The sequence below is a fragment of the Trachemys scripta genome, chromosome 1, assembly GCF_013100865.1.
Source record: "Trachemys scripta elegans isolate TJP31775 chromosome 1, CAS_Tse_1.0, whole genome shotgun sequence".
NCBI lineage: Eukaryota > Metazoa > Chordata > Testudines > Emydidae > Trachemys > Trachemys scripta.
In genome coordinates, this window is record NC_048298.1 from 228293225 (window position 1) to 228313045 (window position 19821).

A 19821-nucleotide genomic window follows, 5' to 3' on the forward strand; every position below is an offset into this window, starting at 1 on the left:
TTCCTCTGCTAACCAACATAACCTCTGTCTTGTTCGGGTTGAGCTTCAACCAGTTGTTCTTCATTCATGAGCTGATCTCATCCACTCACTGGGCCAGCAAAGAGACAATGGTGTTACTTGAGAGCAGCATATCATTTGCATATTGTTGGCTCATGAGTTCATGATATCTTTCCACTTCTGCTAGTAGCCGCATGTAGGTATTGATCCTCATCTGATACAAATCAGTGTAACTTCATTGAAGTGAGTGGAGCTACGCTGTTTTGCAGAAGTTGAGGATGTGACCTCTAATGCCCACTCTTTTCTTATTCCTTTTCTATCAGAGTAATTTCAGCAGAGTTTTATCACCTCTGTAACTTCATACTTTTACCTAGAGTGGAAACATTTTTTCATCAGAATTTGCCAATTTTCATGGAGAATTGTTTTGATTTCAATGAATTTCTGATGGAAAAGTACCTGGTTTCTTGCCACCTCATCTAACTCATCAGCTAATTAGGGCAATCAGCTAGCTGTTAGCATGTATCTTATATCATACAAAAGAAGAGACAGTTTTTCTTGAAGTTCCCTTTCCTATTGTTCAGATGCTCTGTTTCAATTACATTTGAGTGAGAGCTGGTTACTCTTTCAGGGCAGTAACAGATCACACTAGTGGTTTTATGCCTTTTTTTCTGCTCCTTCTAAGTTATGCAAAATACATGTTATTATATAGTGTGCATTTTACAATACTCTGTATATATCCACTATTTCACTTATTCACAGTCTCCTGATGTTGGACATTTGAAGCAAAAAAAAGTACTGTGCTATCTTTATTATTAATAGAAACAAACATTAATCAAGCCACAACTGGTAGAGAATGTATTTGTTCTTATTCATCAACATCAGAATGCCAGGAGGTATACGGTCCTCCTGATGCACTAATAGGAGCTATGCACGTGCACTGAGAGCAGCATATACCTTTTCCTTTGATGAACGATGATGATTAGTCCCACTAAGAAAAGCTTTTCAACCAAAAGATTGGATCAGGTTATTCTGAACAGTCATGTCAGATTTGGCCTTTAAAGCATAAACTGCTCAGTTCCACAAGGACCTCTTTTCTCCTACCATTTGGTTCCTTTGTTTTAAATGCTCTTAGCTTCTAGAAAGGGAAAAACTTACCCAATGACTATAATACTGTATTTGCCAAGCAATTAAAACTAGTTTCTTAAAGCAAGATATCTTGCCTCATTAAAGAGAATGATTCACTTGATAAAAATCCCAAGGACTCTGAATGTTGAAGGGGGTTAGTAGTTTTGTTTGAGTCTGAGGAGGAATGTTTGGATCTGATTGAAGCACTGGGTAGGACGGATGCCTGAAACTAGGATTTCTCAGCATGAAACCCTTTCCCAAAAATGGACATACAGGCTGCCACCAGACCTAACAGTTTTACTTAGACACATTTATGATAATTCCCACCCAACCTGAGAGAAGCAAGCCTGAGGGTTTCTGTATCACCAGCTTTCTAAACCACATGCAAATGGAGATATCTTGTGGCTTGCACACTTCTAGTTCACTGTTTAAATATCTGTTTGGAGATTACATTAACTTCTCAATGCTATGTAAATTTTTTTTTTCCTATTTAAAACACTTGTATATTATTGAAAATCAGTATTTTAATAGGCAATGTTTGTGTTTTTATTGTAAATTATAGCAACAATATTATAAGGTCTGGTCACAAATTTTCTGTTTTATCTTGAATAATCAATTTGGTTTTCATACAAAGAATTATGAAAATAAAGGAGCCTAAAAAGAAAAGGCCCTGTCATATTTTAAAATAGATGGAAAAAAGATATTTTGAAGATTTGTTTTCCTTTTATATGAACAGAAAAACTTAGTATGAAATTCATTTTGACTCTAATTTATTTTGCTAGTATTATGAAATATCCACATGCATTTTATGTTTTTGTATGATATCCTAGATCACTGGTTTTCAATCTTTTTTCATTTGCAGACACCTAAACAATTTCAAATGGAAGTGCGGACCCCTAGGGGGTTCATGGACCACAGGTTGAAAACCACTGTTCTATGGTAATGACAGCCTTTTGCAGATCCCTTTGACATAGTCTGCAGACCCGAGGTTGAAAACCACTGTCCTAGATTCAGTGCATGAACCACATAGATTATGGTTTATCACAGAGGCAGGGAACCTCTTCCCAGCATGTTAATTGTGGTTTTATTATTGACATGATCAATTAAAATTTGCAACATCTTAAAATAGCAAAAGATTTATTAAAATGGTTGAATAAAGTTAGGCTCCTATATCCATGTTTAGGCTCCTAAATAAGAGATCTGATTTTCAAAAATGCTGAGTTCCCAGCACCTTCAATTGACTCTACTCACACAGCCATGAAAATCAAATATAGAAACTAGTATAATCAGGCTAGTAGAACTTTAGCTAGGGTTTGCTCATGTATATTACAGCATGGTAGTAAAATCTTTACACTATGCCAGCATATATTCTCATTTTATAGGCACACATATGCACACCACATCTTTCCAATTTTGCTTTCTGGTATAATTTTGACTGCTGTTCAAAATATTTTGCATGGGGTGCCAGAGACTGGCAATTTAGTCCTATCTGTGTCTGTTTCATGATCTGTAAAATGGGGATTGTAACAATATTTACCTACTATTTAGTTACCCACCCCACAAAACACCCTTCATCTCTCTCTTATTATGAAGCTCTCACACAATTTATAGTGGTAATTTGTGAGAGAGAAAAAGAGAGAGAGAGAGAGAAAGGAAAGATGCTAAAAGCAGTTGAATTTGCTAGAGATTTTGAAATACACATTTAAACTTACTTGAAACCATTCCTGATTTCTTTAACATTATTTAAAACTTTCATGGTCTAAATTGTTTTTTTGCAAGGTAAATGTAACTCAAAATGTAGCTAAAATTGAGAACACAGAACAATGAGGATGTTAAACTACTGTTAGTAAGAATTTATTTTTTATACAAGGTGTCACCAAATATGTAAAGTTTATTTCCTCAGTAATGAATTATTGACTCTCTAATCAAGCATTGACTGCAGGGTTTTTTTCTTCTCCATTTCCCCACCAGGATTATACCTTAACAATGTATTTTCAACAATATTGGAGAGATAAGAGACTAGCCTATGCTGGGATACCTCTCAACCTTACGCTTGATAATCGAGTGGCAGATCAACTCTGGGTGCCCGACACTTACTTTTTAAATGACAAGAAGTCATTTGTGCATGGAGTTACAGTGAAAAATCGAATGATTCGCCTTCATCCAGATGGAACAGTGCTGTATGGCCTCAGGTCTGTACTTTATGATGAAGATTTCATAGCCATTGTTTCGTATTGTTGATATTTGTTTCCTTGTACAAGGTTATTACACACTCTATGTAGCATATTATGTAACCTTCACAGTAACCCTGAAAGATGCCTGTAGAAAATAAATAACACACTCAAAGTTTCTTAATTTTGCCACCAGTGTATTCAGTCAGCTTTTATCTGTTTATACAGCGTCACCATAACTGGAAAGTTCTGCAGCTACAGAAAGTTGAAAGGAAACCATTAAGTGCAAACCTAAATATTTCATTCAAAAAATATGGGCAGTGAGGTTTAATTTGGGTGCTGAGTTCCTCTCTTGATGTACCACTATCCAGTACTGGAAAAAATAAACCATGGAAAAGTTAAGTCTATAATATTAAAACATGAATGTGTGTACCTTCTAGATTTTATATTTACTCTGGAAGTGTAAAGGGGCTTTAAAGGACGCTGCTTTATATCCATTTTAAGTCCCTGTACATTGCCAGAGCAGTAAAAAGGGGACTTAGTGAAATGAGAATCAGGCCTGGAAAGTTTAATTGAAATTATAGAGAAGGTGGAACTCTCTACAAATTAGGAAGGAATGAGGATGTGGAATATTCCCACCACAACCATTTTAATATTTACCAGAGCTTCTGGTTTTATCAGGCACTGAAGTTTTATTTGACTTTGTCATTGATTCATCACTTCCCAAGCTTCCATTCTGTATAAACTAGGGAGGGGTGAGCCTGTTTATATAAAATAAAAACAGCCCCACACCTTTATGGAAGTTCAACAAAGTTGGGTACGTGCATGTTCAGCAAGTGATTGCTGCACCATAAACTATGTTTAGTGAAAGGAGGCTTTTGCTTTTGCATGCTATGTACCCATGTTGCAAATGCTGAGATGTTTTGCAGCAGCGGCAACCTGAAATCTTACTTTTGAATTCTTCCCTTTTTGAATTTAAATAAACAAACAACATAGAGCTGAATCTTTTATTTTATTCTTCTTCAAGAATCAGCCTCACAAACAACAACGTAAAAATATATGAATATTAGCAAAGTACAGTTATTGCTTTGAATTACAAGTACTTCATGCAACTTTGTGTATAAATGTTGTGGCAATGAACCTCTTTCATGACATCAGGGCTCAGCATTTCTCCCTCTGGCATTGAGGGGACTTGGGATAAAACAATCCCACTTTGGAGGCTTTATACTTCACGTTGGTTTATTTACAATATTTACACAGTAGGCCTTAGGGTTGGCCTGAGGGCGCCTTTAAACAAAAACAAACTAAAATATTACATTCCCTAACTCGCTGCAGTACAGCCTCTCATGCTGGCTACCTATTGCCAGCCACCTCTCTAACCCACTCCGGGCTCAACTATGCTGGGAGCCAAGGCCCCTTTCCCAAACAGAAATAAACACAAGATTTGCCCTTATAGTAGGGTGACCAGACGTCCCGATAAAACTGGGACTATCCCGATATTGAGCAGTTTGTCCCACGTCCCAACCGAAGTACGGCAGCCCTTTTTTTTTCCGCTTAGGCAGCGGTGACAGGCAGAGGGAGCACCTCTTCAATTGCTACACTCACCCGGCACGTCCGGGTCTTCAGCGGCACTCCGGCGGCGGGTACTTCTTTCTTCGGCAGCAAGATTTATTACCAGCTGCCGAAATGCTGCCAAAATGCCGCTGAAGACCATCAGCGACTGAAGGACCTGCCGCCGGAGTGCCGCCGAAGACCCGGACGTGCCGGGTGAGTATAACAATTGAAAAGGCACTCCCCCTGTGGTGGTCCCGATATTTTGGAGTTATCATCTGGTCACCCTACCTTATAGGGAAAACCAGCTCTTTACCTTGAAGAAGCCTTCTCCCCCTGCTAAATACAACCCTTCTGCAACTTCTTCTCCTCTCTTGTCTCACTCACTGGAAGAGGTTTTCAAAGGTCATGGGCTGCCCTTAATTGGACTCAGGGTGTCCTTAATCAACCTGAGGTAACTTCTTTCCGTTCATAGGAAAAAGGGCTTTAACCATTCTAAGACAGATACACCTGCCTTCAACCATTCTCCCAGAACTCTTCGGTCTGACTTTGTCATAAAGTGTTCACAGCACATTCCCAAATCAATTTGATTAATATTAGTTATAAAATTAAAGTGCAGTATTAATTGGTAGAAAATCATTTATTTGATAAATTTAGTCTGCTCTTTTGCAGACAGTGAATTCCCATTAGCAGATTACACTTTCTTTGAACGTATTCGTTGTTTGAATTTACTCAATGAGAAGAGACAGAGGGACATGGACTTCAGTGCCAGCAGCACATAGATTATACCCAACTTGCAATTTTCTTCATACACACATCACTCTTGCCCAGCTTTTGCTGAGCCTGCAAGGGAGAAGAAGCTCCTGAAATTAACTCTTAGCAAAAAGAAAGGGGAAAACATTCTGAAAGCCTGGTCAAAACCTTAACCTCCTGGATCAAAGTTGCAAAGGTGGTTTGCAGACTTGTGCTCCATCTAGGCTTTGCTGCTTCTGAACAGTCAAATGACATCACCAGCCAAAAATACCTTCTGACATCTTCATCTGGTCATGAGGCTATGCCTCTTCTTTAGTGAGCACCTGGCTTTTGTAATTTTCATGTTTGACACCCCCAGCACTCAGTTACTACAATGCACTGGATGATAGAAAATATCATGAGACAGTTCGAGGTGGTGACCCATCTTTTGAGCAACACAGATCCCTGAAAATGCCTGATGAAAGTGACCTATATGCTACACTGGCTCCATGTTAAGTACTGGAAAATTCAGAACCCTGATCTTCAAAGCCTTCAAGGGATTGAGCCATGGTTATCACAGGTTTCTTCTCTGCCACAACAACCTCTATCCGTGAAGAACAATGGAATTAATAGTTCCAAGGATGGGACTGGACTTTCTCAGAACCTGATCAATGGCTGTGGAACTTCCTTCCAGTTGTCTACAGATGTCACCATTTGCAGCACAAAATGTAAAATGCACATTTCTGTGCAACAGCTTTTCCTCAATAATAATTCAAACAAAACAATGTAATGTCATTTACAAAGAGAGGATAGAAAATAAAGTAGCCTTGGCTGTTGTATGCTTACCAGATGCAAATCTTTTTGCCCTCAGACGCTATGGTGATGGAGCATGTTATAAATACTTAAAGTGAGAGAGAGAATTGTTTTGCAAGTCTTTTTAATCTGTGAATTGGTTATTTTTAGTATTCAATTCTCAGTATTTGAACATTCACGCTATATTGGTTAGTTATGGTTGGTCAGATAAGGAACGTGACATTGCTTCTGTTCTTTAATTGAATGAATGTAATTTTTATAAGCAGGAGGGAAGGACATCTGAATTAGCCACTGGGACTGTGAACCTCTCAGAGAGAAGTTCTTAGTGTACTTAAATTTACTTAGACTGTAAGCTTTTTGGGGAAGGGACTATTTTTTTATGTTTCTGTACAGTGCCTAGCGCAACAGATTCAGCACCTTTAGGCAACACAGCAATATAAATACAAATAATAATAATAATAATAATTAATAAGGTTGCAGTTCGGGAGAGGTGTCAGGAGATAAACTAACTTAGGGAATTTTGGTTCCTTTCTGTATTGCATGCATACAAAGTGTGTGTGTGTTTGTGTGAAATTCGATCTTTGTCTGGCTCATATAATTGCTTCTCTATCAGTGCTCTGCTGAGGGGTTCTAGGAATCCTGTCATCCTGCTGTGCCAGACGGCGTCTCATTCCATAAAAAAACATACCTCTTCTTCTTGTGTGCATAAGCTAGCCCGAGTGAACAAAACTTTCCTTTAGGGAGCATGTGTGCAAGGAAAATGAGGTTGTCTGAAAGTTCACAGAAATTGTACACAAATGGAACTGAGCAATCCTGCAGCAAATGATTTTGTACATTTGAGTAAATGTGGTATTTACCTATCTGTTTTATTTTTTTAAATCTTTAGTTTGATGTTTTGGACTTACACGTTCGTGTCTTGATTTAGTACATAAATATCCTATATAGCTTTGATGGAGCATATTCTTCCTGACAATGCAACCTTGCAATACATAGATGTTGGTGGGGCTTAGGACAGAGTACATTATCTAAAAAGGCATAAGGCAACCTAATATGTTAAATACAAATTTGCAAGCTGCATCATTTTTAGTAAATATACCAAATTTATCTTTTATAAATGTCCGTTTTCTGTCTACTTGGTATTTGCCAATAGTTAAAGACACTAATATTTGAGAGACCTTGATACTGCAACTGCCTCTGCATGAATTTAACCCATGCAGATGCCATGGCAGGATCTGGAACCATGTGACCCATTGTTCAATGTAGTAAATATTTTCCTTTTAAAATAGAATGGGATAACAGCATAATAATCACAATAACATATTACTGATTTTTCTTATTGTTTTGAATTGGAACTACCAATATTGTATTATATGCAAAATAATTTGATTTAATAATAAGTGTGACTTTGTAAAATTCATAATTGTTATGATTGTGTAATTTAGAATGTTCCTGCAGTGATCACAGATAAAATGTTAAGTAATTTTTTTCCCCTGAGTGCATTACTTGGTGCTCGTTTTAGGTGCTAAGTCAGAGTTGCTAACAATCATACTGCAGAGACACTAGTTTCCATAATTAATAATCCTGAGTCTAGCACCTTGACTGAGGAGCCAGCGAGGCACTGGGCAGATGTTCAATTGAGAAAAATCCTTCTCCTAAGCCACAGAGCAGCTGCGGAAGCTGTTCATTGTAAACTATTCGAGTCCATTGGGACATGTGTTAAGACAGAACATCTGTCAGGGCAGACATGCCATTGGGCAGCTGAAGGAACATGTAAAAGGGGCCATCTGAAAGAATCCCTCCATTGAACACTACTTAGAGAGGGAAACTTACATGAAAAGAGTGGCCCAAGGTAGACAGTGGTGGCAGAGCTTTGTTCATGTACTAAACGACCTTTGACAGTGAAGGAAGGATTCAGATTCAGATTTTTGTTTAGGAATTAACCATTTTTCAAGTTTGTGTCTATTAACATCAGAAAAGGATTAATTTGGTTTTAAAATGTGGACCTAATCAAACATAGAAGGTAGTTTAAATATGAACTTCACACGAAAGCAATATTAGATACATGATGCTCCCTTAGCACATGCTAAAGGCTAAGACTTCAGTTCAGCAAAACACTTAAGCGTGTACTTAAACTTAAACTTAAACAGATGTTCAAGTTCATTGCTGAATCAGGGCCTCCATGTCAATATTAATACATTATTTTTAAAATTAAGTTCCAATTCTGAGTCAATATGTGGCTTAATATAATTGCTTTGAATGCATACATATATTATTTTAAATTGAGATTTATAAAAATAATTTGAATATATTGATCATTTCAATATTTACTACACATTGATTGTAAAAATATGCTAAATTTGGATTGAATGTACAAGTTGTACTATCACATTTAAATAAGCTTAACTATTTTGAATCTATCCTTCCACTGGCTGCTGTGGATTTTTTATTTCTTTATATGGGTTTTGATAAAACATAACCACAGTAAAACCATGTTGCATGGTAGTTAAAAAAGATGAAGACGAAAAACTGAACACAAATGTAGGATAGTAAAAAGCGTCATCATGACATGTGTAGCAAACTTTTATGTTAAACACTTTCCGATATAAAGCCATGTTCTTTAATCGTGACAAATGTTCGAATAGTACTTACACACTGAGCCCCAATGAGATGATTCAAGTGCCACTTAGAGTGGTAATCTTACTGAAGTCAATGGAACAACTCATTTGAGAAAGTTCTGCTCAGTGTAAGAGCTGCAGAATCTGGTCTGTAGTCCATGCCTTTCTTTAAACATTCCTCACGTTTAAAGAAAAAAATGAATGATTGGCCTACTGTAATTCCATTTGTTTGTATTTCAGAATCACAACTACTGCAGCTTGTATGATGGACCTGAGAAGATACCCATTAGATGAACAAAACTGTACTCTGGAAATAGAGAGCTGTATGTATATATTCAGATACAAATAAAGTCCAGTTCAGTTGTGTGGGCAGTTTTCCCCAGTACAGCCATAGAACAGTCATCCTGATGCCTAACAAACATGCGAATTCCTTAACACAATGACTCTTTGGAGTGTTTATTTGATTTTATACATCATATAAAATATATACACCCCCCCGCCCTCCCCCAGTGTTCACCTAGAGCGGCTCTCTGCCCGACGTGCACCGGGGGCAGGGCAGGCTCCCTGCCTGCCTGCCTGCCCTGCCCCCGCGCCACTGTGGGAAGCGGATGGAACCTGGGGAAGGAGGGGCACAGGGGTGTGTGTGGCTGTTGCTTCAGGCACCGCCCCCAGCAGCTCCCATTGACCGTGGCTCCCCGTTCCCGGCCGCACCCTGCACCCTGACCCCCTGGGTTGGATGGAGTGGCGGCGGGAAGTCGGGGCAGGGGTTTCAGGGGCAGTCAGGGGACAGGGAGAAGGTATGGTTGGATGGGGCAAGGGTTCCAGGGGGGCAGTCAGGAATGAGAGGAGGGTTTGGATGGGGTGATGGGGGGCAGTCAGGGGCGGGAGTTCCGGAGGCGGTTAGGGGAAAGGGAGTAGGGGGGTTGGATGGGGCAGAGGTTCCGGGGGGGCTGTCAGAGAACAGGGGGTTGGATGCGGCAGGAGTCCAGGCGGGGGGGCGGCATCAGAGAGCGAGAAGAAGAGGGGGATAGGGAGTGTGGGCCAGGCCAGGCCTGGCTGTTTGGGGAGGCACAGCCTTCCCTAACTGGCCCTCCATACAATTTCTGAAACCCAATGCAGTCCTCAGGCCAAAAAGTTTGCCTGCCCCTGCTCTAATATGATTGTTTGCATTGGTAGAACATTCTCTCTTTTCCTGTTAATTAATACTAAGTGCATTTGATATCTGAAATTGCACCAATCTGTAAACAGACTCCTATAGTTAGTATTAGGAGCCACTTCCTGGTCATATCTATGCCTTGACTGTAGGCCTTCATTTTTGCCCTGAATTTCATCAGAACTAAAAAACAAAACAAAAATCTTGCCTCAAATACTTGTGAACTCTTGTATTTAATGGGGACAGCCCTTTAAGAGAGCATCTTAGAATGGTAATATATTTGAAAACCACCCATATGGAATAAAGTAGTGGAACTATTATAGCTGCAAAGCCCTAATCCACTCTGAAATCTTCTGATATGATACTATGTACTAGATTTTTCATGGTAGAATACAGTAGAGGTTTTTTTCCACCTTACATTTGTGCTTTGTTTAAAGATGGTTATACAACAGATGACATAGAATTTTACTGGAGAGGTGGAGATAATGCAGTCACAGGCGTAGAAAGGATCGAGCTTCCGCAGTTCTCCATTGTGGAATACAGACTGGTGTCAAAGAATGTTGTCTTCGCCACAGGCAAGTGTTTCTTTTGTTTGCATGCTCAGTGTGTTTACTTCCTTACATATGTCAGTTATTATTTTACGTAATGATAGTGCTGGATACCACATTTGTGATAAACGATTAGCTGGTAAAGCCATTATGCAGTAATCCATGAAGCAGGAAGACTTCTCCATTTCTTTTTACAGATGAGTAGTCCAAGAGAGCCTATGTTGTGTCGTACTTAACAGAAAGGCTAAACATCTTTGTTATTCGGTATGAAGCCTTTCACTTTGGGCTGTTAGTTAACTCTAACCCATAGTGACCTTACAGAAGTATGGGAATGCCAGGTTAAAAATAACAGCTTTATAATCATTGATCTACAACTCTTGAGTGTGTGTTTGGATTGTGTTTCAATACAGTGGATGCAGTGTATTTTATACTTTATGTTGCATTAAGGTATGTGTCTGCATGTAGTAGGCAACTGAAGACACCTAGTTTCTACACATCCAAGGCCTCTTATAGTCAGTTTTGGAGTGCTAAATCTGGGGTCAGAGGTCCTCCCTCCTCCCTCCACTGGAAATGTAGTTTAAATTGATAGAATCTCACAGCATTTCAGAAAACTAGACCACTTATTCAGGTGACTGAAGACAACATGGATTTGAGTGCTTAATATCTTTGAAAATGCTGGCACGAATGACTTGCCCGTGGCCACACAGTGACTCCTTGGCAGAACTGGGATTTCTGCTCAGGAATTGCAAGTGCTCAGCCCTCTGTTCAGACCATGAAACCATGCTGCCTATTGAACCCTTCATCCCAAAGCATTTAACAAACTAAGCATATGTTACATTTATGGGAATCTCTTCACCGATTCCTTGAGCATAGCATCTGGGTCAAAGTGCAAAGCAGCACTACTTGTATTTCATTACAAAATATAAGCATTGGCAGAAGAGCAATTGATATGAGTATGTTTGCCAAATGGCATCATATTTCTTTGGTCATAGTTAGGAAAAGAGGGTTTTGTTTAAATGGAAAAGGAAACAGATTTGTTAATCCCTTACTGTTTGTTAATCCCTCCTCTCTGCTACCTGATGCACTCCTAGCATAATCACACACTGAAGGTGGGACTTTTTCTGACAACTGTTTTTTAAAATATTGGTTGCATAGCACTGATGGAGAACCTCATTTTTGCACTGGTTACAGGAAGTTGAGAAGAGATTTTACTACAGGATAAGCCAAGTTTTAGTTCAAGAAAGTGTGAAATGTTTTTATGATGAAATCTGGAATAATTTACAGATAGAGAGTCCTATTCAACACAGATGAAAGAGAAATCTAAAGAACTGTGTGACAGCCATATAAAAGAGATTGAAGAGGCAATAATAAATAGGATTGGACATTTATATGGATAAAAAGAATATTCAGCATTATAATAGTTATTGCTAACAAAAATTTAAAACTCCATGCTTCAGGGTTTAAAACAGCCTAACTATTAGGGATTAGGATGAGATTTTTGTGGGAGTTAGATTATCCCACATGCCTACTATAAGGTTTCTTGTACCTTCCTCTGAAGCATCTGATGATTGCCAGTGATGGGGACAGGATACTGGGCTAGATGGACCACAGACCTGATCTAGTATGGTAACACTGTTTTTATGCAAGGGAATCAATTTTTCACCAACCAAATTTACGTTTCTACCACAACAGCCCCCATGTATGGAATAACCTCCCTGAACTGATCCATGTGGCCAAGTCCTTCCCTTTCGAATCGTTCCTCAAGACTCACCTCTGGCATACACCACAATAAATTAGCCCGCTAATTAGTGCTTGATAGAGAATGCAGTTTATATTAATTATTATTAGCATAACATTTTTTGATTGTATGTTTTATCCATCTTCTTATATGTCTGGCCAACACCCAGCACATTGTGATCATAACACAAATAATAATAATAATTATTAATAATAAATAATAATAAAACTAGGGATATTATCTGGAGGGGCTGGTGGACTCCTCAAGACCCTTTATCTCTCTTTAAAGACTCAGGGGAAAATAACCACTGACTTGGCTGCTGCTGCTGCTGAGTTTCTCTGTCTCTGTGGAAAGGAAGTCTGATGCTGTCCCTTTTGTCCCTGACGCTATTGGGTGCTCAAAGGCAGATATTAGATGGTTCATTGAGCTATAGATAAGATTTCAGTGTCGTAATAATTCTACTGGTTATGCAAAAAATATGAATGCATCAGGTGTATTAAAGAGCCTTGATATAAGCATTGTTTCAGATAAAATGAGTTATTCCTCCTGTGCTCCCTGAAATAGCACTACTGTATATTCTTGTACAAAATATTATGAGAATGGAAACACTGTCCATACTACTGCCCCTACTAAGGGGCAATGAAAAAGACACACATATTGGCTAAGATTTTCAAAGCTGTCTAGATCTGTATGCCCATTAAAATGAATGGGAATTAGGCATCCACATAATGTAGGCAGTTCGAAAATTTGAGCCATTGATTTTAGCAACTTTCCAGCTTCTGAACTCTTCACTTTCCTACTATTCCTACTTCAAACTATGCATAAACTGTTGCTTATTTTGTAATATGGCTGCCTACAATTTAGATTAAGATAATTTGCTTTAATATACTTTTAAAACATCCAATTTAAAAATTATAGAAAAGAAAGTTTAAATCAGAACTATTAAAACTATTTTAAAAATTGAAGTAGTCAATCTTCAACTGAGAATAGCAATGATTTTCTGGAAAGATTCCATACTGCAGCCAAAGCCCTACTGCAAGAGATAAGGGCTTGTCTACATTACTGGCTGGATCAATGGGCAGCGATCGATCCATTGGGGATCGATTTATCGCATCTAGTCTAGACGCAATAAATCGACCACCAAGCGCTCTCCCATCGACTCCGGTACTCCACCAAGGCGAGAGGCACAAGCGGAGTTGACAGGGGAGTGTTAGCCATCAAATTACCTCAGTGAAGACACTGAGGTAAGTAGATCTAAGTACATCGACTTCAGCTATGTTATTCACGTAGCTGAAGTTGCGTAACTTAGATCGATTCCCCCTCCCTAGTGTAGACCAGGCCTAAGAAGGCCAACCATGCACCAAAGTGCCTCCTGCAGTAGCTGATCTAACAAGCATTAGGAAAAAGAAAAAATGGTCCAGATAAACTACACTAAGAATCTGACCTGAAAAGGGAAGCCATAACCCACTTTCACTGGAAACTTCATGACCCATCATAGTCTCTAGCCAAATTAGCTACTTTTTTCAAAGAGGAAGGTACTTTTAATAGGCTTTGAAAAATAATTATTTGGCATGTTCTGAAAGATCAATCTTTAAAGTACATTTCTAATTAGCTAAAGAAATATCCTGGAAGAATAGATTTGAATATGAATTCTGTAACTGGCCATCTCTGATATCTTGGTTTTTTACTTGGATAAAACAGCAAGAGACTAATTTAGCCTTGGAGCTAGGTATTTCAGCTCAGCTAACTGGCTTTTAATGAAATCGAAACAGACACAAGAAATTGCTTTTTACCAAGCATTTGAATAAATGAGAGGTTGGGGTTATTTGTACTCAGATTATTGATTAACCATTTATTTTCTTCTCTGCAGTCTCAGTCATATTGTTAGTCCTAATACTTACAGCCAGATTCTGCCACTCTTTCTTGCAGTGAGTCAGTACTGTACTCTTCAAATTATCCCTCTGAAATCAGTGGAACTCCTAATGCTGAATGTGAGGGAGCGTATCAGAATCTGCCCCCTAAACATTAACACGTCTCAAGACTAAAATATATTTTTGATGTAATATATAAGAGCTAGAACCTACAGGTAATTAATTGATAAATGTATTGAGCCTTAATAAACAAGGCATTATACCACCAAAATCAGGAGAGGTACAATAATAATAGTTGAGCAAACCAGGAAATCATGATTGCACAAAGTATTTGATTTCTGCTTAAATATATAAGGATTTGATCATAATCCCTTGATCCCATGTGAGTGCACAGACCTTCCAGACAGAAAGGGCAGAGACAGCTGCCTTCATAGCAAAGTTCCCTCCCTGTCATCCCTCGCAGAGTTCTGTGGTCTGCATACTGGGGCAGTGTAGGAATAAATGAGAGGGAGTAGGAGTCAGCAGGATGGAGGCTGGGCCAATAGATCATGCACCATCCTTCCGACAACTCTACAAAGGTGTAAACATAATATAGCTTAGGATAATACAGACACTGGTAGTCCCAGGGTCAGGCACCACCTAGGGAAGCCCTGATAGTATGACACTATTGCTGTCTGGGAGCAGTAAGGATGGTTTCCAGGGATACAAAGCCAGCTGTGGCCTCTGGATGGAATTGATCTGTGAGATGCAAACCCCATCGCTTCCATGAGCAAAATAATTTGGGAGAAACTCCCTGAGAGGAACCTGGCAGAGATTTGCTCCACTGTCACCCCCTACTGCCTGGTTTTCCCACTCCAGTGGGTGGTTCAGTCCCTGATTTATTTTTAAAACTTATTTTACAAGATGGGGTGTGTGTTTTGGTTTTAATTACACAGGCCACCCAGGAGGCCCTCCAGGCTAGATTAGAAAATCAGATGAGATTATTAAACTTTGTTAGCAGAAAAGTAGGCCTGGTTTCAAGGAGAGAAAGAGTTTATCCTTGGAAGTGAGACATTGTTCATTAGAAAATGAATGTGATAAAGCAAACTAACGCTTCAGGGATTGTTCACCAACAAATATAGAGTGCTCTGCACAGTAGTGAAGGTATATTTTTTTTAAGTGAAGATTTAACCAACTGTATTTGATCAAACAAACTTTTTAAAGGAATTGTTGCATGTGGGTGCATGTGCAGTTTTTCATGTGTACATGTAAAACTACTCAAGATAGTTAAGCCCAAAGCAGACTTACAAAATGGATCTCACAAAACTGGGTGACTGGGTAACAAAATGGCAGATGAAATTCAGTGTTGATAAATGCAAAGTAATGCTCATTGGAAAACATAATCCCAACTATACATATAAAATGATGGGGTCTAAATTAGCTGTTACCATTCAAGAAAGAGATCTTGGAGTCAATGTGGATAGTTCTCTGAAAACATGCACTCAATGTGTAGCAGCAGTCAAAAAAGCAAACAGAATGTTGGGCATCATTAAGAAAGGGATAGATAATAAGACAGAAAATATCATATTGCCTTTATATAAATCCCTGGTACTCCACATCTTGAATACTGTGTGCAAATGTGGTCGCCCCATCTCAAAAAATATGTATTGGAATTGGAAAAAGGTTCAGAAAATGGCAACAAAATGATTAGGGGTATGGAACAGCTTCCATATGAGGAGAGATTAATAAGACTGGGACTTTTCAATTTGGAAATGAGACGACTAAATGGGGACATGATAGAGGTCTATAAAATCATGACTGGTGTGGAGAAAGTAAATAAGGAAGTGATATTTACTCCCTCTCATAACACAAGAACTAGGGGGTCACCAAATGAAATTAATAGCCAGCAGGTTTAAAACAAACAAGAGGAAGTATTTCTTCACACAACACACTATCAACCTGTGGAACTTTTTGCCAGAGGATGTTGTGAAGGCCAAGACTATAACGGAATTCAAAAAAGACTGGATAGGTTCATGGAGGATAGGTCCATCAATGATTATTAGCCAGGATGGACAGGGATGCAAACCCGTGCTCTGGAGTGTCCCTAGCATCTGTTTGCCAGAATAGGCAACAGAGGATGGATCACTTGATGATTGCCTGTTCTGTTCATTCCCTCTGGGGCACCTGGCATTGGCCACTGTCGGAAGACAGGATACTGGGCTAGATGGACCTTTGGTCTGACCCAGTATGGCCATTGTTATTTTCTTCTGTTCTTTTTCTTACTATTATTCAAGATAATTTATTTCTGACACTTGAGGTAGCATATTTCACATAGTTTGGGTCTATTTGAGAAGTGTCAGTTCAGGAACAGCTATTCTATGCAAATAATACATTATGTGAAATTGATTTTAATTATAATTATATTAAATTTAATTAAAATAATTATTTTACATTTTGACTGTTAATTATACTAATCATCTCAATAAAGTGACATATGAAAATCATTCCTTTATATAAACATTTTAGGTAGAGATTTAAGCATCATTTTTTTTTAAAAATCCAGTGCTCAGCCAATTGCTTTATAATTAAAAATTAACCTTATTATCTCTTTTCTCGGTAAAATTCAAACTAGTGTATTCTCTGCAAAAAATCCAAGATTCATTTTGAATATCATGCATTTAGCTAACCAGTAATACACTGAAGGCATTTTTCCTATTGTTCTATAAATGTCATAATATCCCATCAAACGTGCATGATTTAGTTTCTATGGAAACTAAAGAAAAGTATTTTGTCTACCAGGGTCTTTTTTTCAGTATAAATAAGTGTTATTTTTCCCCTTTTTCTTAGGTGCGTATCCAAGACTCTCACTGAGCTTTAAGTTAAAGAGAAACATTGGATACTTTATTCTTCAGACCTACATGCCCTCTATACTGATTACCATTTTATCATGGGTGTCATTCTGGATCAATTATGATGCATCAGCAGCAAGAGTTGCCCTTGGTATGTGATAAGGATGGGTGGGACATTAAAATGTCAAACTAAATGTAGCCTTCAGAAGTTGTTAAAGACTGCAACATGTCAGTATATTGATATTCCAAGCTCACTTATTCCAAAATCATGTCACTCTGTATTGAGTCAGTCGTGCTTTGTTCTCCCCTCAAATGCAGAATGTAACTATCATTAAATCTCTAACGTGAGTTCCTCATCTAGAGCGCAGCTCTCATCAGAGTAAAGTGGCTCCAAGCTACCTTTCCACACACTCCAGATCTTGGGGCTGTCCAGGGACCAAGCCATCCCTTGGCTAATGTTTTAGGGCTGTTCTAACTTACATGGCAGGAACAGTCCTTAAAAACCATTCTGCTGCTCAGAAATTGTCAGAATGTAGGATGCTACAGCCACCGCCCCTGTGCCTTCCCCCGCTCACAATGGAGGTGCAGTATGCAGAGTTGGGGCAGCAGGTGGCACCAACTTGACACCATCTGGAAATCTCCAGATGCATTTTTAGAGCAGTTTTAAGCCCCCTTTGCCCTACTTTGTCCTACTGGAGTGGGACAATGGGGATGTAAAATGGGTTGACAATCCAGTCCTAATGTTTTCAGATTAAAGTTTCCTTTAGGCTTGTGACAGTGCTTTCAAAACATTCCATACACTATATCTCAATTATCATTGAGGTACACTACATATTATTATAGCCTCCTTTTAAAGGTCAGTGGAGAGGAGGAATACTCCCAGTGGGCCAACCAATGTCTCTGTTTTAAATTCCCGTCAGAACTGTGGTATTGAATAAACAGGAATAGCTAGACAGAAGTCACCAAGCCATATCACACTCTTGCTTAGCCCATGCAATTCTCGTCTTGGGGCACCTGGAAAGCGAGAGAACTGGGTAAGGCTGCTGGCCTGTTTTATTGTTTGCTTTTTTGGCTAGTCATGTATCAAAAGATTGCCCCACTTTCATGAGTTCTACCCCAATTTAGAGGCAGGAACTAACTTTTTGTCCTGTGTTTGCACAGCACCTAGCACAGTGGGGTCCTAGTCCACATCTGGGGCTCCTAGGTGCTACGGTAATGCAAATAATAAATACTCATAATAACAATCAGTCAGCTACACCCAAAGGAGTCACAAGAGCCCCACTGGTCTCTCTCTCCCACTGACTGAGACTGTCCTTCAGAGGCCAGAGATCAATCTGGTAGGTTCTTTTGAGAAAACAGCCAACTATCAGTATGCATGAGTTATTATGAAGTATGCCACCCAGTACCTTTGACCTGTCCCCTTGGGCTCCATAACATACAAGACTATGAGCCTGATCCTCTATGACCCTGTACCTTGTGTAGTCATTTACACTGGTGCAAAGTGGGTGTAAAATGCTCTCAAATCAGAGTGATAGTGTTTTACACTCACACTGCACTGGTGTAAATGACTACAGTACTATGGAGTATCAGGCCCTATAGCTTAGATGCTTGCTAGGGAAGGGATTCACTCATAGATCCTTGCTGACTAGGAAAAAGCTTTGTTTTTTGACTTCTGCGAGAGGCCAGTGTTCTTCTAAAGGTTAAGATCCTCTGGTTATGCCTTTGAAGGTATGTCTATCCTGCAATTAAACACCCATGGTGTCAACTGACTCGGGCTCGCAGGACATGGTCTTCAGGACTGTAAAACTGTGGTATAGATATTTGGGCTGGGGCTGGAGCCTGGGCTCTGGGACCCTCCCTATCACGAGGTCCCAGAGCTCAGGCTCCAGCCCAAGCATGGAAATCTACATCACAATGTTACAGCCTGTAAATCGAGCCCTGCATGTCCAAATCAGCAGACATGGGCACAGTGGATGCTTAATTGCAGTTTGGACTTATCTCGAGGGATGACTGGTAAACAGTTTAATATGTTGCAGGGTATGTTGAACACATTTATAAATGCCAAGGCCTGACACAGGGATCAGTTTGATCTCATCCTGATTTGGACTCCTAATATTAATGCATTGAACCAAATTCTGCCCTTATTTGCACCTGCGTGGTGCCATTAACTTCCTCGTGGTATTTTTAAGCTACTGCAAGCTGATGAAGGAAATTCCCCAAAACAGAAGAGAAAACTAAAACATGATCTGCTAAAACTTGTAAGATGCCCACTGTTCTATTTCTTTGTTTAGGAATTACAACTGTGCTGACTATGACAACAATCAACACTCATCTTCGGGAGACTTTGCCTAAAATTCCCTATGTTAAAGCCATTGACATGTATCTTATGGGCTGCTTTGTATTTGTCTTCTTGGCCTTACTTGAATACGCCTTTGTCAATTACATCTTCTTTGGAAAAGGCCCTCAAAGGCAGAAGAAACTTGCAGAAAAGACAGCAAAGGCAAACACTGACGGCTCAAAATTTGAAGGCAACCGGGTAGGATTCTTTAATCTCCTAAATGTAATACAGTGACTTGTTCTATTACAAACAAACAATGAAGAAACACTAAGAAAAACCCTGTCTCCCTTTTCATGCAAGCAGTTTGTGGGCACAATTTTCATGTATCCAACTGAGTGCAC

General features: G+C 39.2%; 1 protein-coding gene across 1 annotated transcript in view; it reads left to right on the forward strand.

Annotated features, from left to right (window-relative positions):
* The window catches only part of GABRB3 (gamma-aminobutyric acid type A receptor subunit beta3), a 145321-nt gene that overhangs the window by 112239 nt on the left and 13261 nt on the right, over positions 1-19821 (forward strand). Inside the window, exons 4-8 of the mRNA XM_034757918.1 lie at positions 3094-3314; positions 9245-9327; positions 10595-10732; positions 17141-17293; positions 19434-19678. Coding sequence (XP_034613809.1) covers positions 3094-3314; positions 9245-9327; positions 10595-10732; positions 17141-17293; positions 19434-19678 — 840 coding nt within the window. The remainder of the gene's footprint in view (positions 1-3093; positions 3315-9244; positions 9328-10594; positions 10733-17140; positions 17294-19433; positions 19679-19821) is intronic.